Source organism: Sceloporus undulatus, chromosome 5 (genome assembly GCF_019175285.1).
Source record: "Sceloporus undulatus isolate JIND9_A2432 ecotype Alabama chromosome 5, SceUnd_v1.1, whole genome shotgun sequence".
Lineage (NCBI taxonomy): Eukaryota > Metazoa > Chordata > Lepidosauria > Squamata > Phrynosomatidae > Sceloporus > Sceloporus undulatus.
In genome coordinates this window covers 82130633-82154467 of record NC_056526.1, presented here as the reverse complement: position 1 = coordinate 82154467, position 23835 = coordinate 82130633, and the positions used below count along the sequence as shown (strand labels likewise).

Below are 23835 nucleotides of genomic sequence, written 5' to 3'. Positions count from 1 at the left end.
AATTGTCATATTTTATATTTTACTGTTGTTAACCGCCCGGATTGGTTTGCCAGAGGGCGGTATACAAATAAATATTATTATTATTATTATTATTATTATTATTATTATTATTATTATTATTATTATTATTACCTTTATGTCTCACCATGAGTAATCTGGGCAGCAGAGAAACCTTGCAGGGCAAGTGTTTGCCTATCCTCCTCCTCCTCTGCCACCTTGGGAAAAAGCCAGGAGAAGCAGAGGAGCCTTGAGGGGTGAGGGTTTGCCCTTCCTCCTCTTCCATCTCTCATAGCTCTCTCCTCAGCCTTAAAAGTTATTCCACATACTTGCAGGTTATCCAAAATCCTTTGGCGAGCCGCATGTGGCCCTCAGGCCATATGTTGTGCCAGCCTGTCCTTGTTGATGCACGTCTACTCCAAGGTAAGACCCACTGTAGTCTCAATATAGGTGCACACACATGATTCATAGACCATGAAATTGGTTAATAGTTTCAAATGGAAACTCCACATTGTTGTGTGCATTTGAGTCGTTTCAGGCCTGTGGCGACTCTGAGGCAAATGTATCACAGAGTTTTCTTGGCATGGTTTGTTCAGAGAGGGTTTGCCATGGCCTTCCTCTGAGGCTGAGAGGGTGTCACTGGCCCAAGATCATCCAATGGGTTTGCATGACCAAGCAGGGATTTGAACCCTGGTTTTCCAAAGCCCAGTGCTCAATGCACTACACAACATTGGCTTTCTAGTTCCACATTGCTGCTGCTGTGTGCTTTCAAGTTGTTTCCAATTTACAGTGACCCTATTGTGCAACTTTCTTGGCAAGTTTCTTCAGAGGGGTTTGCCATTGCTGTCCTCTGAGGCTGAGAGAATGTGGCTTGCCCAAGGTCACCCAGTGGATTTCATGGCCAAGCTGAGAATCAAACTCTGGTCTACAGAGTCGTAGTCCAACTCTCAAACCACTACACTGGCTCTGCATTAGTGAGATTCTATGTCTGGTTTAAAAGTGGCTTCCCTGTGGCCTGTTACAGACAGCCAAAATAAAGCTGCTTCGAGTCACAGTGGAGGTATGGTGTTTCAATGATGCATGCGTCCTAAGAGTCCAGAAGCCACACCAAAGCCACGCTCCAGTCCTCCAGTAAATGTATGTTACCTTTTCTCCCATTGCTTGCCTTTCTAACCTCTCATTATTATTTTCCTGATCCCAATCATCTCTTGATCGATATCTCCTGCCCTTCATTTTTCTTCTTTCTTCTTTGATGAAATAAGAATATGGGGCAGGAGGGCTGCAGAAGCTAATTTATAAATTGGTGGTTAATTTTAATGTGGTGTTATCTTTCAGTTAGACTTGACACAAGGAATTGAAACAATTTGACTTAAGGAATTGACATGTGTAAAATACCCTGCAGTATAACATTAAAACAATCATGTTTGTGTACATGTATTTAGATATACATGTATATGCTTGACTTACAGCACGATACTGTGTACATTTACTTGGGAACAAGTGCCGTAGACTACAGTGGTTCTTACATTTGAGTATACATGCTGTAAATGGCTTTATGAGGGCTGTAAAGTTTTTCAGTCATATGTTGATTTAATGAACTCTTATCTTGTTTGGTTTACCAGATATACTAACAGAGATAGAGCATTTTTAAAATTAAAAAACTCAAGTGTCATTAAATATTGCATATACTGTAATATTCAGAAGGTTTTGTGTGTGCTGTCAGAAATAGAATCAGAATAGGGTAGAAAAAGAAATAACCCATTCCTGGAAATGTGTGACAGGTATGGTTCCTGCTTCGCTGCCTAACAGGTTGCTAAAGGTAGTCTGGCATCTTTTGATAGGCTGCTGTGAAAGAGGTGTGTGTTAGGGAAAAAATGCACAGGTAAGATTATTGCAGAACGAGATTACTGTTCTGAACCAGTAGCAAAGATGAAGAACTTTTATTACAACTAAGGATATTGTGACTGTGGGCATACAAATTAGCACAGTAAGTTTTTCCCCCCTTGTTGTCATTCCTCAAGCCATTATAATGCTGCTACTGTGGTTAAATTTCATTGCTGTCTGCCAGTCACTTGTTTAACAGTGATTTAGATAAGACTGTTTGGGAGGAGAAAGAACATCTAGATTTGGTAGCTTTGGAGAGAAAGTAGTTTTGACTATTGCAGGATTATCTTGTTACAGAAGCAGAAGCATCTTCTACACCAGGACAGAGGAATAGCCTGTAAAATCTCCTTGTAGTGGCACAGCTACACTGTTCCTATCACCTACTAATAGCCAGCATCGGGGAAGCATGTATTAGAAAGTATGTGGGAGTTGTAGTCCAAAAACTAACTTCTCCAAGCTCTGAGTTTTTGTGCTATATCTTCTCCCTCTAAATATACTTATTCTTCAGATCAGGACCACCTGTGGCTGCACAGTTGTGGTGAAACTGAGAGTGAGATATGGCTGACATTACCAGGAGACAATTGTCCCAGGGCATCTAGCACCTGGTCTCATGCTTTGTTCCCAGTGTGCAGTAGGTCATAAATGGCATTGCAAAAGAGCTTAAGCCTTAAGACAACTTTGAGAGTTGTCAGGACTGTGGGCTTAGTTTGATAGCAAATAATAAGAAGGAAATAAAGAGACAACATGAACCTCTTTGGCTTCCAGCTAATGTTACTCATGATTAAATCCCAATGGAACCAGTGATTCACAACTTGTTTAAATCTACAGGGGTACCCCGGGTTACGAATGTAATTCGTTCCGTGGCGCCGTTCGTAACCCGAAAAATTTCGCTAGCCGAAAAAGCCATAGCTGCTAGCGCTGGAAGCCGCGATTTCGTGTGAAAAAGCGCCAAAAAGCACCAAAAATTTTTTCGTAAGCCGAAAAAAAAAACGTAACCCGAAACAGTTTTTTCCTATTTATTTTTTTCGTATCCCGGAAATTTCGTAACGCGGTGATTTCGTATCCCGGGGTACCACTGTAATTGCTTTTAGTGAGAGTCATACCTTTAACTGGATCAGAGCCTTTGTCTGTAACTGGAAGCTACAGCTCGGCTGATGTCTCATTTTTATATTTCTGTTAAGCTTGTCAAAGCAGTGTCATAATGTTAAAGCTTCCAGATGAGCAGGATAAATTTAGAGTGCTACTACAGTTCTATCCTCTTTGCAAATCGGACCTCTCCTTGCCAGCCTCCCAATATCTTGTTTTTGCAGCTCAGGTTTTCTTTGGGTTCTATAAACCCAGCAAAAAGCTTTCTGTTTTGGATGTCTTCCCATTGTGGGCTCAGTTTCTTATTTTTGGAAAGCTAATGCTATTTCCTATCTTAAAATGCTTCTCCTATAGCACCTTTCCCCATCCTTTCCCCATATAGAGAGACATTAAGAAGAGGGAAGGGTACTTCTTATACTAGCCTTATCTTTATGGTCTGTTGATCCATTTTCAAGCATCACAGAGCAAGAGTGATACTGCAGTATTTTAAAAGGTTATTTGTGATAAAGAATAACATGTTATTGTCCATTAAAGCATATACTTATCCAAGAATTGATCTACAGTACTTTTAAAGGATTTTAAAGTATATTGTGCACAACAAGTATATTGTGCATTTTGTTTGGCCAATAAAGGTATTACTGATGGATTTTTAAAAAGGATTTGTTAGAATTAAATACAGCACAGGTCATTCCTCAACAGAATAAACTTGATCTGTTGATGACTTCTACTAAGCAGTCCTATATATAACAATTCAGAAGGAAGTCCCACTGAGATAAGATGGCCTCACTCTGAGGAAAGTAGGAATTAGGGAATAAGATTGGAGCTTTAAAGAGTTTGTAGAAGGCTGTGGGCTCAATTTTATACTCTAGAGCCAATTTCTTCAGGAAAGTTTCATGGGTATCAATAGATGTAAAATGAATCATTAAGGAATCATTAGCACAGGCTTGTAAATGGAAATGCTTTGAGAGCATGGGGTTCAAGAGCACATGAATAGAGCTTCAGGCATAATACATTAGTGGAGCAACAAAAACCTAAATGCAAAATGTCCATTGTGTTAGAAGTAAGAGAAAATAGCCTGTATACTAAATTGCAACCCCCCCCCCTTTGATATTAGGGTTGGTTGAGGTTAACACAGCTTTAGACTGTGATTAGCAAGAGTGTTTGGGGAACTTCTGCAAGCTTAATCTGACAATTTGGATGGAATGACAAACTAAACTTTGCTGTTAGAAAGCAAACATTTAATCAGTGTATATGAGCACAGTTTGGGCCTTGTGTGTTTTTATTTCACTGTGTCAACCATCTGGTGTGTTTTCTTCTTCTTAATATACTTGCCTGTGTACACACAGAGACACACTATGCTCTCACTTTCTGCATCTTTCAATAATATCCTAACCATAATATTCTCTTGCTTTCCCACCAGACAGGTACTAATCAGGCCTTATTCTATTTGAGGCACCTTTCTTCTTGGCAGCCTCTCCACCCCACCATTCCTACTAATTGGCTTCAAAAAATGCTATTTAAATGTGGTACATAGCAGATGAAGAGAACAGATTTGTTTTCTTAATGTGTACTGTATATGTGTGTACCGTTCTGTACCGGCCAGTTAGACAAGTAGCTTGTTGAGAAATTTGTAGAAAAGGTACTGTATATTTGTAGCTGCCTACGATTAGTTTTTCGTCTACCTTCTGTGTACTTAGTAATAAAAGTAGTGCTTATAAAAGTGAGAACTTTTAAATTCATGAATATGGATATCTTGTCAGTGGATCAATATGATTCATTCCTGCCTACCACAACCTTTCTCCTCCCCTGTCTGACAAGCACATATGGGTCAAAAAGTTATTAAAGTGAAGTGTCTGTTTTATTGCAGACAGTCTTTTAATATAAGTATACATAAATCAGTACTGTGAGTGTACAGTATATGTTTAAATAGTGCTCTCACTTCTGCATTTTAGTTAACATCTGTCTCATTCCAGAACTAAGCTGCAGGCCTCTTCCAGGGTGTGTTTGGTGTCAGGCACTGATACATGTTAATGCTATAGCATAAGCTTTATTGGTGGTAAATGATGCAGCAAATGGTACACAGCAGAGATGCATTCCAGCTCTTTCGTTCATAGAGTCCAGCATCCTTTCATAGCCATTGGTAAAACTGGGCCCCCAAGCAAATTCTAACCAGACTTATCCCTTGGCCAGCAATCGATTAAAATCCCCATCACTGGACATGTGGGAAGTACACCCACACACACCAAGTGCACAAGCAAATAAAGAAAATGAAAGTGTGCAAGTATGACCAGTCTCCCCCAAATAGCTATGAGAATTGTGCAAGCAGGTTAGCAACAGATTCATTCCCCCATTCCATTTCAGCCTTCATAATTCTTCCCAGCCTCAAACAGCAAGGGTAATGCAAAATGTTATCCAGCAAGGTCACTGATGCAAATGAACCCTCTTAGGTCACTGAAAACTGTTAACGTTTGGCTATGGTGCTAACACGGACTTCAAAACCCATCCTCTGGTGGCAGAGGGCCAACTCACTTCACCAACTTCCCGTACTCTTGTGCTCCTTTTCTCCACTCTACATCTTTTCTGCTTACCTTTGCTCTCTTGACCTCCTTCAGTTTCCTTTTTTGCACTTTGTGCAATTCAGTTTTCTATGTCTTCAACATTTCTGATTGTCTGATAAATACTTTTCCAGTTTTTGGGTTATTATTCAAGAAAGTTACATTTCTAAAAGAAAGAAGACTGTGAAAAAAGAGCATTTTTCCCTAAAGGCTTATGTGTGTGTGCTTTTCAGCTTCCCCAACTGACTGATGTTGATCTTCTCTTGCTTCAGAAATTTTGCCCCTGACCCTGCTGTGCTTCTTCCTCACTACTGAATAACTGCCAGAAGAACAGAAGATCAAGGTAAGATCATTCATATGCTAGGATACCACTTTCCTTTTTTTCTCTTTTTTTACTATGCTTGAGTAAAATTATTTTTGAGTGTTAATATCTTTGAATGTCTAGGGAAATTTCAAGTTAAGTGCTTTTAATCCTTGCCTGATGTCTGTAAATGGGAAAAGTAAACTGGAATCTGTATCATTTATGACACATTGGGAGTGGGGAGATACTTTTTGGATTGTAAAACCTTGAAATCTTGTAGTCTAGGCAGGATATAATAAGTCAGAACCACATTAGATCAGCCAACAAATGTTCCAAAATCCACATTTGCCAGGTACCATTAATGATGAACCAGAGTGAAAATAATGGTAGAGGGGGAAATTAACAGGTAGGAAGGGGAGTATTTACATTTTCCCCTCTCAGTGTTGTTCTTCAACACATGCACACACCCACTGGCTCTTTTCTCCCTGTAGGCTTCAGTGAGAGCCAGTGTGGCAATGATGTTTGGGCTTTGATGTACGACCCTGGACAGCAGGGTTCGAATCCCCATTCGGCCATGGAAACCGCCTTGAACAAGTCACACTTTCTCAGTCTCAAGAGGGTGGCAACCTCTGAATAAACATGCCAAGAAAACTCCTTGCTAAGTTCCCCTTAAGGTTGCCATAAGTTAGAAATAACTTGAAAGCACACAACAACAAAGCTCCAAGACTTGTAATTCACCGGAAGTGAGTGATTATGGTGTTCCAGGTGATTTTAGACTTCAGTTCCCATAATCCTTTCCATTAAATATGCTGTTTTGAGTTTATCTGAATTGTAGTACAGAAATACTGTATCATGAGAGTCACAGTTACCTACCCTTGTAATATGGACTTGGATTAATATAATGCTACTGGAGATGGACAGATCTTTGTGCAGCATTTTCAGAGAGCTGGAGAGACTGCTATGTGATAGAGGAGGTCCTTTTCCTTCTGCCCTGTCACATATGTCTAAATCTAGATTATACCATTTCAGCATGTTGATAATATCACTATTTTGCAATTCTTCCATTCCTCCTTCTGAGTGTTTTAAAACTCATTAAGAAAAATTCTGGTCCTTCTGGGATGGGCTTATTAACAAACATCTTGTTTCTGCCTTTCTATGTCTGTTTTTCTAAAGCATGATCATCACCAGGCTTCATAAGGGGAGGCACTGGAATAGTGGTTCAATCTGTTTTGCATGGGTCACATTCCCCTTGAAAACTTGAACTTGCAGTTTGGGGACATTATCAGACCTACCTTTTCATTTGGAGTCCCGGATAGCAGGTGTGGATAGAAGGATGTTTATTTAGCTTAGAGTGCTGCAGCAGTTGTGCTGATTTCTAAGATTTGGTCAGGGTTCACATGCGTTGTTTACATCCTGGTTGGATTATTAATGTGTACTGCCTACATGTTAGCCTTTTGAAACTTTAGTTGATCTGTCATGTGGCAACAAAGATAGACACTCACACATGGGATCATACTCTAGTGGTGTAGTAGCTATTCCAGTTTCTAGTTTGTTTCTTGTCATAACTCAAAATATTATCTGTTACCTCAAAAAGGTTAAATGGCTTGGGTCCATGTTGCTTGAGGTTCTACCTCCTCCTTTACCATCCTGCCTTCTCCTTAAGATCCACTGTCTGTGCCCTGTTTGTGATTTGGGTGCATTTGGTTTCTTTCTGGCTGTGAGATATATTTGTCCACCTTTTTTGCTGACTGGTTAAAACTTTTCTGTTCCAGCAAGCATTTGTCACAAAATTACTTCAAGTGAAATGCTGAACATGCTGGTGTGTCTTTATAATGCTTGCAATGGACTTGATGACTCCATTTTATTAGGGAAGGACGTTTCAGAAAATACTAATTTGAGGTTGGGGAATTTGCAGATTAAAAATTGGAGTCCTATATAACCTAGTCAGTTATCAGAGATGATGGCAGTCGTAGCTGATGAACATCAGTAGGGCAACTGGCTTCACTGCTACATTTTAGCAGCAGAAGAAAATAAGAAGATGTCCCAATATCCTGAGGTGAGAGGCATTTTTAGTTTAGCAACTTGATTCATCTAAAATTTTTATATTCCAAAGTACTTTTTGATAAACTTAGTTTCAGTTGTATATGGTGAGTTCAATTTCAGCACTCAAGAGGTTTGTCAGTCACAATATAGTTGGATGGTGCTCTCTTGCAGAGTGAATATATGAAGGAAGACGTTGAGGGCTGTGCTGAAGATGAGGCGACTGAATCGGAAGAAGACCTTGAATTTAATGAAGGAGCTGGATGCCTTTCCAAAAGTTCCTGAAAGTTACATAGAGACTTCAGCAAGTGGAGGAACAGGTAAGCTTGCCAATGGTTCACTCTCTATGACCGCTGGGTCTGATGGATGAGAGCAATAGTTGCATCCAGTGAGCATTTGTCAGGAAAAAAAGGTCTTGCAAGCTGGGCCACTGTTGAATGTTTGCCTTACTTGTCAGAGATAACAAAAAGTCTAGCACACAAAATTTCAAACTTTTCATTAAGGAAACACACCAGTATGGTTTCAGTTTGGTTTATTAAAATTGTTACTGCTCAAAACTTCACCCACTTTTCTTGCACCTGCTCTGTCTGTGGCGTCCTGAGTCAAGAAAATTTTCCATTCCCAATTCTCAGTCTGAGACAGAGTGATTGCTCTTTGGGGGTAAATGGCCATCTTGCTTTGGATCAGCAATCTTGGATTAAGCTTAATAATGGTAATTTTATTAAAGATGATTTAAAGAAAACCCTGATTCCTGCAGGTGGTGATACTAGTATTGTTCTGGTGCCCAGTCTTGGTTGGTTTTGAAGCCTGTGCTCTCACATTTTCGTAATATAATCCCTCCCCAAGTGTCTAAACCTAAATGCCTAAACCACCCCATTAGTGCCAACTAATTAAGCAGATTCTCTCAAGCATTCTGCATTCAGGTAAAGCAGTCAGAGCAAATACAAGGATGCCAGTTGAAGCAGAAAAGTATTGCACATATGCAGAAAGGATATGCCCACATGTAGGGGCCATAGGGGCATTTTCACTGTATTTTTATCCCCTCTTTGGTCCATATTAAATCTAGGAGAGGCTTTTTTAAACATTAGAAAGTGAGAGGAAGTCACTTATGATTCATTTCCTGTTTCAATAAAGAGCCTATCATGGGCCTAAATGGGCCCAGAGGCCAAAACCTTGGTGAAAATATCATCCACACACCCTTGGAGGCATTTGGGGGCAGAAAAACAATTTTGGGGGAAATGTTCAGTAGCATATGTTCTCCAGCTAGGGTAAGTGAGTCTCACACTGTAGTTTGCATGACTGTAATGTAGTTATATCTTGCTTGCATAAGGATGCAGTTCCAGAGCTTTAATGAAAAGATTGGTCTATGAGTGTCTGAACAGAATATATTGTACTAGGGATTGGCCTTTAGACCATTATTGTTGCTTTCATGGGTGAATGATAATCTACAAACGTTCATGATTTATTTATGTTAGTGTTCAAGTTGCTGCAGCTTTTTTTGTTGTTCAAGCTGAATGGCTAGATGTACAGTATTAATGTGTTAACTGATGTACACCCATTCCCCCCCCCCCCCAGTAAATAAACCCAGCTGATAACCTTATGTGTGTTTATATCTTTATTTTTTTCTTGTTTTTGATTAGTTTCCTTAATAGCATTTACCACGATGGCCCTCTTAACCATCATGGAGTTTACAGTATATCGAGATACCTGGATGAAATACGAGTATGAAGTAGATAAGGACTTTATTAGGTAATTTTTTGCTCTCATTTGCTTTTTTTCAAAACTCGTGTTGATTGTATATTCTTATTTTCTCTTAAAACATCTTGACTCCCCTAAGGCAGTAAACCTCATATTTCCATTTAATCTCTGATCAGTGCTTGGGTAATGTCAACATCCATGTACTTAAGAAACTGCAAAACAAAGCTATTATGTATCTCCTGGGGCAAACAGGTAGAAGGAGCATACTCGCCTGTGCCATAGAAAGCAACAGAGAGTGGCAAAAACCGAGCATATTAATTAAGGATCCAATCTGTTCAAAGATGGTTTAAGAATGACAGATTTGCTCAGGTGAATTAACATGTTACTCTAGCTGTGTGAGAGTTATTTCTTTGTGAGTGATTTCTATTCCACTGTAGTCATGTCAGCGAGACAGAATTTCATTGGTCAGGCAGTCACTTCTGACATTACCTATGCATTCCCCTTCCTATCCAGTGTTGTTACTAAGGTTGGTATCATCCAGTGTAGTTATGCTGTCACCTCCCCATTGACCTCTTCTCATACCGTACCATACAGAATCCTTAGTAGTATTTTTTGAACTAATGTTACTCATAAATTGTAGTTCCCATATTTCATTTAATGTAATGGCAATATATTTAATTTTTTTTAAAAAAGGATTTGAATTAAAATAAAACCCTGGGACCTCTTTTTTTTCTTCTTCCCACTAAGCCTTGCCCCATTTACACCATCTCTTCAGCATTTGAAAGACATACAGGCAAACACCATAGTCCATTTCTGTCAACAGGAAGATGTTTAGGGACCAGTGGTGTCACCCTCCCCTTAGGATGTCACCTCCCCCTTCGGCCCGCACCAGCAGCAACACCCCTGTGCCTACCTATATGCTCCTGTCAACCACAAAGGCCACATGGTTGCTAGTAATATTGTAGGAGCTAGTATATGTTTCCAGCCATACAACCTTAAAACATGGTTAAGAGTAAATTGTGGGCTAATATTTACCATCACTAAAGCTAACTCTGGCCTGTTACAGACTGCCAAAATAAAGCTGCTTCAGGTCTCTTTGGAGGTATGCTACTTAAATGATGCATGGGTCCTAAGAGTCCGGAGGTCGCACCAAAGCCACACTCCATTCCTAAGCACTGGAGTGCAGCTTTTGGTGCAGCTTCCGGATTCTTAGGATGCATGCATCATTTAAATTCCATACCTCCAAAGAGATCTGAAGCAGCTTTATTTTGGCAGTCTGTAACAGGCCTGTGCTTCTTTACCTGTTTCATAATGCTGGCTTTTCTCTTTAAAACAAAATATCTGAAGCATTACTCCATGCCTTAAAAGTCCTGATGAAATTCATGGGGTTCTTGTAAGTTGGCAGGCCTCTTGAAGACACCCCATATCTCTACACTCAACCTGTTTCAACCTTATCAGTTGAGTGCTTTCCAGGAAAAATGTCTTTTTACAGGAGACAGTACCAATGAAAGGCTTTTCCTCTCTACCTCCCAAGCCTTTTAACGTGTTTATCAGTCTGAGTTTGTTCTTACCTAGAATTTTAAGGCCAAACTCAGGTTAGTAGTGTCAATAGCTAATTCTTAGTAACTCTTAACCACATATTTTTAATCATGGATAATGCTTGCAGACAATCCCAGGGAGTTCCTGTGAGAGTAGGGGAGAACTAGGATCTGTGGCTTGTTCCCAGTCCCCGAATCAGGCTCTGTTTCTTCTCCAAAGTTGATTAAAAACAAGCTATTAATTATTGCGGTGACATTTGTGCACTTCTTTATCATGTCCTTGCCTGTTGTGTGTGTTGCTTTGGGGAACCATGAACTTCTCACCTCTCAGTTGGAAGCTGATGTGCTCTTACCATTTTGGAAAATAAGTTATTAAATAGATGTGTTGTGTATTTTGGCTCCTCGCTTTGTTGTCATGGAGACAATTGGGCAAAGTGTGCATCAGGCTAGGAACATGAGCCATGCTGGAACAAATCCAAAGGCCGTTTTAGTCCAGCATTTTGTTCACACAGAGGGCAACCAGATGCTTCTGGGAGGCTCATGAGCAGGCCATGAATGCAGCAGCAGCCTCCAACTTAAATCCTCTGGTTGCTGAAAGGCAGATTGCCTGTGATAGTGGAGGCAATATAAAGTCATCATGGCTAGTAGACATTGACAACTGTATTCTGTGGAGTAATAATAAGCCACAGGCAGTGCCTGTGGCTTTTCAAATGCTGTACCCCTTAGGAAAACACACTCCAAAAGGTGTGGAAGTCTTACTGGTTACAGCCCTAGTGCTTCTTCTACATTCCTTTCAGTATCCATTCAGACAATTTAACAGCCACAGTGGTACTTTGGTATTTGCTATACACAATAGCTAGGCTCAGAAATCATATAGTAAGGAGCTATTGCCAGAAAAGGTTTCAGGCATTAACTCCTCTAATACAATACTTGTTTGCAAAGATATTCATAGTGAGCTGAAAATGGTACATATGAATGAACATACATGTTTCTTTAAGTAGATAGTCAAACCTGGTTCTTTGCTTTACATCCTCTTAAGGATATGAATGTCATTTAAAATGAAGTAAATTAATCTGCTCATGTTCAGGCAGCTTAATTAAGCTTAATTAAGTATTTTTCCAAGCAGCATTTATTTTTCCAAGATTGGTTGCAGTTTTATTAATAATTGACCAAGGAAAAAGCTTGACATCTCCCTGTACTTAGTACCGTATTTAAAGACAGTGTCTAGGGACATTATATATTCTTCAGGCTTTGTGTAGGAAGCATTGAGCAAAACATCAATGGACATGGAATCCTGAGCCAGCAGTTTCCCTAGATGGATTTTGCAGATCTATAAAGGAGGTGGAAGAGAAAACTGGTGCTTCTGCAAATGTAAGTGCTCTCCACTTGCATAAGGCACTTACATTGTCAGAAAAACTATTTTTTCTCACTCTTCCTTCAGCAATCACATCTCGGGAACCATCACATCTGGGATGGTTCAGTATCACCATTTTTACTACTTTGGACTATGGCTTATAGGACAAGGACCAAGGATCAAGATTTATGTTGGGATGGGAATCTCCAGTATCCTTCACCATTGGCTATGCTGGCCAGGGCTGCTGGGATTAGTACTCCAATGACATCTGGAGAACTCCACTCCTAAGCTAAGGATGGTCAGCCCTGGTTAATACATGGTTGGGTGACCATCAACAATTATAGGTGGTGTAGGCTATATTTCAGATGAACAAACTGGCAAAATAACCTGAGTATTCCTTGCCTAAGAAAACCCTATGAAATTCATGAGTTTGCTGTTACTTGACAGGAGACTTGAAGGCACATACATAGTATTCTGTATAGTGTAAACTATTATATGACAGTAATAATAAACTGTTTTGAAATTGACTTATGGTATGTTTTCTTTTTTCCAGTAAATTAAGAATCAATATAGATATTACTGTTGCAATGAAATGTCAATGTAAGTATTTTCATGAAATATAGTTCATTTAAAAAATAGATTATTGTTGTCTTAAATTGAACAGTATAACATGTTATTTTTACACAAAGGGAGATTTCTGCATGTAGGGTAATTTTTCCAGGATGAACCCTCAGATTCACTACATGGTTATTATAAAATGTTGCTGTGTCTTGAGATCTTATCTTACTCAAAAACTGTTTTGTTGCCAATTTGATCAATTATTCTAAAAATCTATTTGATTTTTAGAATAACTAAATGATTTATTGGCAGTATTTTAATATTACTTGAGGGCACGAATAATTCAACACTGCTTTTCCCTTGATACCTTAGAGAAGAAAATATTTCTTTTTACCTGGAACACATTAATAATACATTGGGGCTTTCCAAATGTCTAAGTGCAGAGTGACTGTTTTATTCACAAATTATAGTTGAATTATTTTTCTGCCTTTTGTCTAGAGTACATTACTGTGCGACGTGCTAAATTTCCCTTTCCTGGACAAATCACAGGCCTTCAGTTACACACAACACACATAAGACATTCAATTCAGCAACTTCGTTTTCTATTGCTTGTGGTTTTTCAGTTGGAACTATCTGCAAAAATAAAAAGTGGAGTTTTGTGACAGCCAAACAATCAATATTTTAAAGAAGAATATTTTACAGAAGAAAACAGATTTCATATCAAAAGAGAAGGACAAATAGGGATGCGTGCAGAAAATTGCATTTAATATAAAGCAAAATGGTTTGAAATACTAGTGATCTTTGGCTTCTGGCTACCTTTTTTATGAACTAGTACACTTTGTAATTTACTGTTGTTATTTGCTCATCATAAGTGCTGACAGCAGTCTGTGACAACAAGAAACAGAACACGTTGATGTTTTAGAAGGAGCACTGACATTTCCAAAGTGCTCATTAGGAAGAAATGTGTTGTTTGTATGCCCTCTGTTTTGATGTGCTGCAGTTGGCTGGTTTTGAAAGCTCCTGTTTCACAATAGTTTTCATGCTTGTGGCAGTGAGGGCTACTGTGACAAACTGAGATACCATTAGAAACAAAACAGAAGGAAATTATCTGTCTCTTAAAAAAAAGAAGAAAATGTTGGACTTGAAAAGAGCAGATATTGTTTTACAGGCTTATTTTTGTGTTTACCTGTCTATTTCACTTTTTGAAACAGATATTGGTGCCGATGTGTTGGATTTGGCAGAAACAATGGTTGCCTCCGCTGATGGATTAACTTATGAACCAGTACGTTTACTCCCATTTTCTTTGTAAAAGGTTTAGTTAATAATTGGCTTGCTTGGTTCTTGAATAAACCCTCCCCCCAAAAATGTTATTGTTTTCTTGAATTTGGTTGAATATCCTTAGTAGCCAGTGATGTGGTAGATGTTCACAGTGGGGTTGTCTTAAACTGGTGGATGTGCAGAACAATATTGGCAGCCATCAGTGTACAGGACATCATAATGAGAAACATGAATAGAAGCTGAATCTATCTCACCAAGGACTTCATTAGGTCATGGGAAAGAGAGGAAAGTTGGGATGACAAGGAGTACACACAAACACTTGTAGTGACAAGTTGCTTCATAGGCCATGGGGGTGATGGGGAGGAGAATTTCTGTATTTTCCATAGAAGAGATGGGAACTTTCCTTTCCATGAACTTGTTTGAGTTAATGTATCTTAGGGTCCAAGCCTTTACATCTGCTGTTCATTTTTTCTTTGGTTGGCAAACTTTATGTGCATTATTATAGCATGGAGAGCCAGTGATTCTGAAAGTCTTGTGATTCCTACCAAAAGTATTTCTGCTGCAGTCACCTTTAGTGTATCCTGCCAACAAATTATAACCAGTGGGGGAAAATTCAGTGATATTGTGAGACTGTTGACAGGTGGTGCAGAAAATACATAACCAGCAAGCCATAGATCATTTACCTTGTGCTAAAAATGCACTAATAATCACCCTTTCCTTCATTTAAAAGGTGAACCCCCACTAAAAGGGAGTTGCTGTGACAAATTTATCAATTTTTCAAAGAGGAATTAGATATCAGTATGAAATTATTTTATTAATTGCTAACAAATCATGCCAGCCTCCACCATTGTTATGTGCCTGGCTTTTCCCCATGCTGCTGTTTTCTTGACTGGTAGAAATTGTCTTAGGAGAATCTGAGAGAGTATTGTGTCTTATGATTACATTCTTCGTTGCAGGTAATATTTGAACTCAGTCCTTTGCAGAGAGAATGGCAAAGGTAATAATCCAAATGCAATGTCATATGTACAAATAGGGAGGATAATTGTGAATGCATGTGGACACATGTTTACATTTGGCTGCTCTCAAACCTTGAGTTTAAAACTAAGAAATTTGAATAAATAACTGCAGGCTCATTATGCACAAAGACATTACATTTCATTGCTTCCATCTGTATTTTGGACAGTGTTGTCATTGCTAAGTAATGGGCAAAGACAATAACCTTACATGTTACACTTTTTAATGTTCAGGACTTTTTGACATAATTTGATAGTTTGAAAACAGTTTTATTTTCCCCCCCCATTTTTAACATTTGTGCCGCATGCATAAAGCCATCTTATAATTATGTGCAGTCAGCTATCCACATCCAGAGATTCTGTATCCACACACACTCCAAAAGGCAAACCTTGATTTTACCATTTTATATAAGGAACACCATTTTACTGTGCTATTGTATTTAATGGGACTTGATCATCCACACGTTTTAGTACTCACAGGAGGTCCTGGAATAAAACTCCAGCAGATTCCAAGGGCCCACTCTAATATGACTTTCCTCAGTGTCTTAAATCCTTGGTGCAAGGTAAAGCAGAGATTCTTTTTCGTTGGAAAATAGGGGCACAGGGAGATGTGTGTTGAAGGCCATCTGAATTTACTGTTTAAAGTTGCTTTGTCCAAAAAAGTTGCTTTCTGTTTCTCTAAGCCCACAAAGAGTTTTGCCTTTGTTTCCCCCTTCTCACATATGCAGGATTATAAACCATCCTGTTGGATTTTCCCATTTTGTCATGCAATCATGGAATTCAAGAACTGGAAGGGGCCCTCTGAGCCAGCAAGTTCAGCCCCCTGCTTAGTGCAGTATATCCAGTTAGAGTAGTGGTCCCCAAACTGTGCCCTTGAAGAGATTTTGGACTTCATCTCCCAGAACCTCAGCCAATAGTCTGGGATTCTAGGAACTGAAGTCCAAAATCTCTTAAAGGGCACAGTTTGGGGACCACTGAGTTGGAGCATTCATACTCTTTTTGAAGATGTCCAGAGCAGGAGAACTTACCACCTCTCAAGGCAATAGGTCCCATTGCTGAACTGCTTTCACTGTCAAGAAACTCCTTCTAATGTTCAGTTGAAATCTCCCTCCTGTAACTTCAAACCATTAGATCTAGTTCTACCCTCTGAGGCAGCAGAGAACAAGCCTGCAGCCTCCTCTTTGTGGCAACTCTTGAGGTATATGAAGAGTGCAATCATGTCACCCCTCAATCTTCTCTTCACCAAGCTCAACTTATCCTCATCTGTCCTTTTCTACCTGCATCATGTCCTTCCCCTTCTTACTCTCTTCATTTCTTGATGTGTTCTTTTTCTGTAGCCTTCAATTCACTGCTTTTCTGGACCTTTTCCTGTACTTTCTTGGAGATTCTCAGCATCTCATTCCTCTGCCATCTTGACAGAGCCCTAGCTCTACAAAGGGAGCCAACCCACATTCACCATGGTTTGGGTACTACTACAATAGGTTACCTTTGCAGATCTGGAAAGGCCATTTAGTCCAGAGGCTATTTGCTATGTAGCTGACTTGGTCTAGTCAAGTGTAAAACATACCACCCATTGTTAAAAAGCTTTATTGGAATAATTTTCAGAACACAACTACCAGTTGTGGCTTCAGACATGGATATCCTTGCCTTCCCCCACATTAAATTAACCAGATACCAATATCCTCATCCATTGTTCCATAGTTCTTTCCCTGGAATGAACAGCTCTGCAATTTTGGACAACTCATGGGTGGCACCTTTATTTTTCTTTTGATGTGAGGGAAAGTTAGAGATTTGGCCAACTTATGTCTAGTGTATGTCTTGCACTGCTGTAGGAAGCACTGAAACATTCCTTTGTTGCCCATCCAATTTTTAGGATGCTGCATATCATTCAGAGCAGGCTGCAAGAAGAACACTCTCTTCAAGACATAATATTCAAAAGCGCTTTTAAAAGTGCTTCAACAGCACTGCCACCAAGGTGAGAGGGTGCTTTCTATATGTAATTGATGATAATTGTTATTTGCTTCAGGTACTGATAGCATATGTAGAAAAATATTTATCTCCTGAGCTGATCATGTGATCCTGAACATACTTGTTTTGGGGATCGGTGGTATTGTAATCAAAAGTCTGTCTGCTTAAGGCCTGAAATAGATGCACAGCTATGATCACCTGAGACAAGTCAGAATTGTGTGCTGGTGAGCAGGGAAGCAAGGACTTCTCTTGCCCCCAAAGATGTTACATTTGAACCTGTTTTCATGTTCTGTGTACACACAGTCAGTTGGTTGTGAGAATTTGTCTTGGTGTGTTTCTACCTGCTTGTACCCAGGTGCTGGGCTCTTACTTTTGCATCACAAGGACTGACACAAGGCCAACGTAGGCTGGTCTCCACATTTCACTTGCTTACAAATAATAATATTTAGAAAGGATCCACTGGAATTGATTGGACTTAATTATGTTTTTGTAGAACCGGGATATTTGCCTCTTTTTTGTCCTGAATTTAAAAGCCATGGTTGTTGCCCAGCTATTCTTTGGTTACGGCATTTAATTCTGCCATCTCATATTTTATTTTAATTGCTGTATATATTTAAAAAAAAGCAATTGATATTATTAGAGGTAGTGGTATGTGGAGTTTCTGTTAGGGCTCCTGAAAAATAAGCCAGACTCCCCCTTTCCCCCATTGTGCAGAATTTTAAAGACTGTCAAGAAGTAAAGAATAGTTACGATTAAGGCAGCTTAAAGGCTAGCAGAAATCTGGTGGCATCATGTTTCAAAGACTAGAATCAACAATAGACAGACTTGGAGTTGGTGAGAGTTTTATTCACTGATGTCTTTTTGTATATGTACGGAGCTTTGAGCTGGATATCTTAGAAAAAGGAAGCAACCACATGCCTTCTCAGGTGATTCAGGCCTTTTATAGACATTCTTCCCAAATGGTTTGATTTGGTATCATAATAGCTTTCTTATCTCCTGAGATTAAACATACAGTTTATTTTATTCCTCTCCTCAGCAACTGCTGAAGCTGAAGGACATGATGGCAATAAAATTCCTCTCAGCTGCCGAAAAACTAAATGTTTGCCTTCTGCTGTTGTTTGCTTAGTGATCCAAAAAGCACACTGGGTGACACAATAAGTTGGTGATGTGTGAAGGGCTTTTTCAACTGCTGTCTCTTGTTTACCTTCTTCAAACAGGGAGGACAACTCACTGCAGCCGCCAGATGCTTGCAGAATTCATGGGCACCTGTACGTTAATAAAGTAGCAGGGAACTTTCACATAACTGTGGGCAAGTATGTTCATTTCATATATTGAAAGCACTATAAATCACTCAGCTCTCCTTCCCACCTCAAGGTTTTGGGCTTTCCCTTCTTGATGGTCAGAGCAATAGAACAATCTTATAACTGTCTGTTTATTTGAAAGAAAGCTCCACTGTGTTCATGCATCAGCGGAGGCATCCCAAATTTCTTCATGGATTCTGGGTCAGATACGTTTTAGTGTATTGTTAAAGTATATTGAAAAGAAAGTGTGTGTAGATAGATCTGCCTTTGTGCACACACCTATGTGTGTGTATGCCTTAAACTGCAGCTGCATGCCTTTTCTACTACTGCTGCCGTTTTGTGTGTTACACTAGACTCTCTTGTTGATGTAGAGGGATCAGTTTTGTTCTATCAGTATTGTATGGAGTTGAACACTTTTGACTCTTGCGGAGACACCTTTGGCAAAAGTGGAAGAAGGCCACCACTCATCCTATCTATTTCCCCCAATCTTTTTGAACATCTTCTGTTCTTTTCATTTGTAAAATACCTCTAATTTGCCCTGAAGATCTCAGAGTAGGGGTACAATAATTCAAGCATGCTGTCTTATTTGCAATACCATAGCTATCCATGTGCAATCTCATTAGACTATCCCAAACCAAATTATTTTTTTCTGATTTATTCTTTTTGTCAGTTCCTTTTCTTCTCCACTTCATAAACGTACCCTAATTTTTAGTACTTACCTTAAGATTAAGAAACATTTTTGTTTCTTTTTCAGTCAACTCTTTCCCCCCACTCCCCAGCTTTCTAATTTTCTGTTAACCTGTGATCAAGCAATACACATTTACATGCTTGCTTTACACAGGGTGCAGCCATATGTGCCAGACCTTTGCTTTGTGCCATTTTAATATTTGTCTGATGCCTTTAGTTCTTCCTGTCTTGTTTTGCTACTGTTGAATAAGAGTATCCAATACACAGTCTGTCAATACCACCAATTACTGATAGATTTTAAAAAAACGTTCCCACTAACTTTGCTAATAAACAGTTCCCCCCTCAGTACCCTCTAATTTTGACCCATTTGGGTTTTTGAACTGAACATTATTCTATGCTTTCTAGAGAGGGATGTGAGGAGTTTGATTGCATGCTGTTCTGCATATACAGGTATACCTCAGTGAGCAAAGTCTCTGACAAAGAAGCTCCATTTCATAAAGGCTTTTTACCTCCAGCCCCCTTTCTTCCTCATCCATTGTCAAGCTGGGAGATTTTTAGCAGCATTATTGGCAGGAAAGTGAAAGACAGCTGGGGAAACAGACTTTCGTTGACAGATTGTAGCAGTGTCTGCAGGAAACAATACAGTACAATAAAAGGTAGAGTTGGGAAAAAGTGAGAATCTACTGTAGCTGAACCTACTGTTGCTGTTTCTGCCTACAACAGGCAAGGTGAACAGCAGCTGTCTCCAAATCCCTAAGTGAACATGTGTGAACAGCGAAACTGAGAAAGGCGGAAGACAGATAAGCCTGCCTCAGCAGTCCTCTCAACATTTTCAAAAAGCATAGATCTATATACATTTGGGTGCCAAAATAGAAATCATAAGTGGAAACTGGTGAATGAAAAATAATAATCCCTGAATGCTTTTTGGAAGAAGCTTTCATGCGGTTTCTAGAAGAATTGTTTTTGTTTACTTGCTCAAGACCTATCTGATCTGGTTGCTTGATTTCACATGTGCATATGGTTAGTTTTGAATAAAAACTTGGCTGAAGTGTGTGGCACTTCTCTTTTTTTGCAGTTAGGGACCCTGTCCCTATTCTTTTCAGGTTGTTTCTGCCTCTCCTACCAAATTTTCTGTTAAAGAAGTAATATCCAGGAACACATCTACTTCAATAAATGAGAAATATCTTTACTAAGAAACAAGTGTTTTCTTGAACCTTGAGCTGTATTCTAAAAGTTTGTAAGATGTTTATTTAGGCTGGTTTTTCAATGTTGTACTCTATGATGCTGAAACTTTGTTTCCTTCCCCTCGTCCTTCTTTAGGGCAATTCCTCATCCGAGAGGTCATGCGCACTTGGCAGCCCTTGTGAGTCATGAATGTAAGCCATCTCTTGTTACTTGACATGGAACATTATCCTTAGCGTATAGATATTTCAGACAAGTATGTATAAAAATGAGCTTACCAGGTTGTGGAAATGTACCATTTGGGATGCAACAAATTAAAAATACTGCATGCCCTTGAACATTGGACCACTCCAGATCTACAGCTCAAACCAGATTTTGTGGAGCAAAAGGCAGGCAGGATAGTAACTGTTCCTTCTTTGGTCTCCCCCTTGTTTCATATGCTTTAATTTGTGGGTTTGTGTGTCCATCGCCAGTTGGATTAAAATGCAACCAGATGTGATCCTGAATCCTTTAACCTCTTTTGATAATGGTCATCCATAATACTGCACTTGAGTAGAGAGCAACAAGTGGATGGATTTCTTGTTACTTTTTCTTTTTCAGCATACAACTTCTCTCACAGAATAGATCATTTGTCTTTTGGTGAGCTCATTCCAGGGATTATTAATCCTTTAGATGGTACTGAAAAAATCGCATCAGACCGTAAGTGTTGTACTCCTGACATAAAAGTGTCTACTGTTTAGTATGTTATTGTTTTTCATTACAGTTTGCATTATGATGTGTTGTTATTAGATTGAGCTACTGTAGAATGCAAGTATAATTTGTATCATATGTATAATTTGTCATTCTGGGAGTTTACATTTATCTTGACTGTCTGTCATCTATCTCTCTATTAAAATAGTTAAATCCCACCCTCTGTCCAAAGATCTCAGGCCATACACAATAAAATCAGTTCAAAATGATAACAATAATTTTAAAAAAGACTACAAATATATTAAATAATTTATCAGCGAAAAAAATGCAATTTCAATCTGGTTAAAACAGTTTATATAATGCCGGCTAGAGTACATCTGCAAAATTGCTAAACCAATTAGTCCCCCCTCCCAAATGTTTTAATAAGAAGCCATGTTTTGACTTGGCAGAGGAATGACATCAGTCAGGCCTCTGAGGAAAGAGTATTCTATAAATGGAATGCCACAGCAGGGAAAAACCCATTTGGCTGAATCTTCACTGCAGAAGTAGTCCAATTTGACACCACTAACTGCCATGGTTCAGTGCTATGGAATTCTGGGAATTGTAGTTTGTTGCAGAACTAGAGCAGAATGCTGGTGCCACAACAAACTGCAATTCTCAGAATTCCATAGCACAGAGCCATGGCAGTTAAACTGGTGTCAAACTTCAAGCTTGTGTAGGCTCATATGAGCCCATACAGTCCTTCAAATAGATTGAGCCATATGTGACCCCCAGTAGTCCCCCCCCACAATGCACAGAAATGGCATTTCTGATTTTGTGATAAAATAGGGTGCAGGGATTCCCAGCTCCCCCCAAAACAATTTTTGACATGTAATTTTGGGATGTCTTAGGGTTGTGCATCCTACAGTGGATCCTAGGCTGGAAAATTGGTTTCTGGTTCCTCTAGAGTTGCCCACCTCTGCCTTATTTTATATTGTTAGTGTTTTCTTACCTGTTTTTTTATACTTGTATTTTACAATTTTATTGATGTAATCCCGCCTCACTCTGCAGGGAGAGGCGGGAAATATAAATAAAAATTGTTGTTGTTGTTCTTATTATTAGAGTGTTGGACTGGGATTTGGGAGATCCAGGTACAGGTCTTCATTAGCCATGAAATGCACTGGTGGCCTTGGGTCTGTCACTCTTTCTCATCCTACCTTACCTCACAGGCTTGTTGTGAGGATAATGTGAGGAGGAGAAAATTCATATGTATCTCCTCAAGCTCAGTGGATGAAAGGTGGAATAAACACGTAAATAATAGTAAATGAATTGGTCCAGGTTTTCTCTCTCATAGTATGATGTATACAGAATTGTACAATGTGGGATGCATTGCTTAGTGGTTAAGACACAATTCTGATGATTGGAAGATCAGAAGGTTGGCAATTCGAGGCTCGAGTGCTGCATGATGGAGTGAGCTCCTGTCACTAGTCCCAGCTTCTGCCAACCTAGCAGTTCGAAAACATGCAAATGCAAGTCGATAAATAGATGCTACTTCGGTGGGAAGGTAACAGCATTTGGTGCAGTCACGCTGGCCACATGGCCACTGGAGTCATCTTCAGACAATGCTGGCTCTTCAGCTTAGTAACGGAGATGGGCACTGTCCCCTACAGTCAATTACAACTAGATATTCATGTCAAGGGACTACCTTTACCTTTTATATAACTAACGTATTTATGCAAGGTCTTGTACTGCAGTTCTGTATGATGACTTTGCTTTTTATTTGTCTTCCTGTCAGATAACCAGATGTTCCAGTACTTCATCACAGTTGTGCCAACAAAGCTTCATACACATAAAATTTCAGCAGAAACTCATCAGTTTTCAGTGACAGAAAGGGTAAGTGTTTATTAAAGAACAATTGAAAGAATGCTGGTACTACTTGCTAATGCCTTAAAAAAGCTTTTTGGACTAGTGGATGTTCCATTCTTTTTAATCATGATGAAATCTTAGTCATACATACATATATTTCCAGTAATATTTTTGGCAAATCTTCTGTTACCAAAAATGTATGAGTAAATACTAGCTTTTCCTAAAGAGATTTCAAGTGGTTTTCCTATACACCTTAACTTTACCATTCCTAAACAGATGTTGTTTTTGTTCTGATTCTAGCTGTACTAATAAGACATTTGGGTGCTCTGTTCTCTCTGACACAAGCAAATCCCATTTCCTCTTCTACTTGATTTAATAATAATAATAATAATAATAATAATAAATGCTGTTTGACTTATTTTTCTTGCTGTGCTCTCTAGGAAAGAGTGATCAACCATGCAGCTGGGAGTCATGGTGTATCTGGGATTTTCATGAAATACGACATCAGTTCGCTTATGGTGACAGTGACAGAGGAACACATGCCTTTCTGGCAGTTTTTAGTGAGACTTTGTGGTATCATTGGAGGAATCTTTTCTACTACAGGTAATATATAGGTTAGATTATGTTGCCAAATCCACACACTTACAGCATCAAGAAAATATATGCGAAACATTATGTATATATATATTACCCTATAAACACTCTATTTAACTCCCTTGTCTTCTCAGTTTGATGTTAAAACCTTCTATCCCCACCAAACACCCCATTTAACTACACTTCCTTCCCTTCCCAATCCAATGTTAAACCATTCTCTCCCCATCCCTCTCCTCCTTCTCTGGATTTCCCCTGACCACCAAACA

The 23835-nt window shown here is 39.2% G+C and overlaps 1 protein-coding gene across 2 annotated transcripts in view; it reads left to right on the top strand.

The window, feature by feature from the left end:
• ERGIC2 (ERGIC and golgi 2) overlaps positions 1-23835 on the top strand; it is a 29985-nt gene that overhangs the window by 1770 nt on the left and 4380 nt on the right. For both annotated transcript variants that reach the window (XM_042470144.1, XM_042470145.1), the window contains exons 2-13: positions 5795-5865; positions 8038-8183; positions 9504-9612; positions 13007-13053; positions 14223-14293; positions 15246-15286; positions 17176-17277; positions 18488-18583; positions 20579-20634; positions 21041-21139; positions 22905-23002; positions 23416-23578. In XM_042470144.1, the coding sequence (XP_042326078.1) occupies positions 8078-8183; positions 9504-9612; positions 13007-13053; positions 14223-14293; positions 15246-15286; positions 17176-17277; positions 18488-18583; positions 20579-20634; positions 21041-21139; positions 22905-23002; positions 23416-23578 (988 nt within the window). In that variant the 5' untranslated portion in view covers positions 5795-5865; positions 8038-8077. The remainder of the gene's footprint in view (positions 1-5794; positions 5866-8037; positions 8184-9503; positions 9613-13006; positions 13054-14222; positions 14294-15245; positions 15287-17175; positions 17278-18487; positions 18584-20578; positions 20635-21040; positions 21140-22904; positions 23003-23415; positions 23579-23835) is intronic.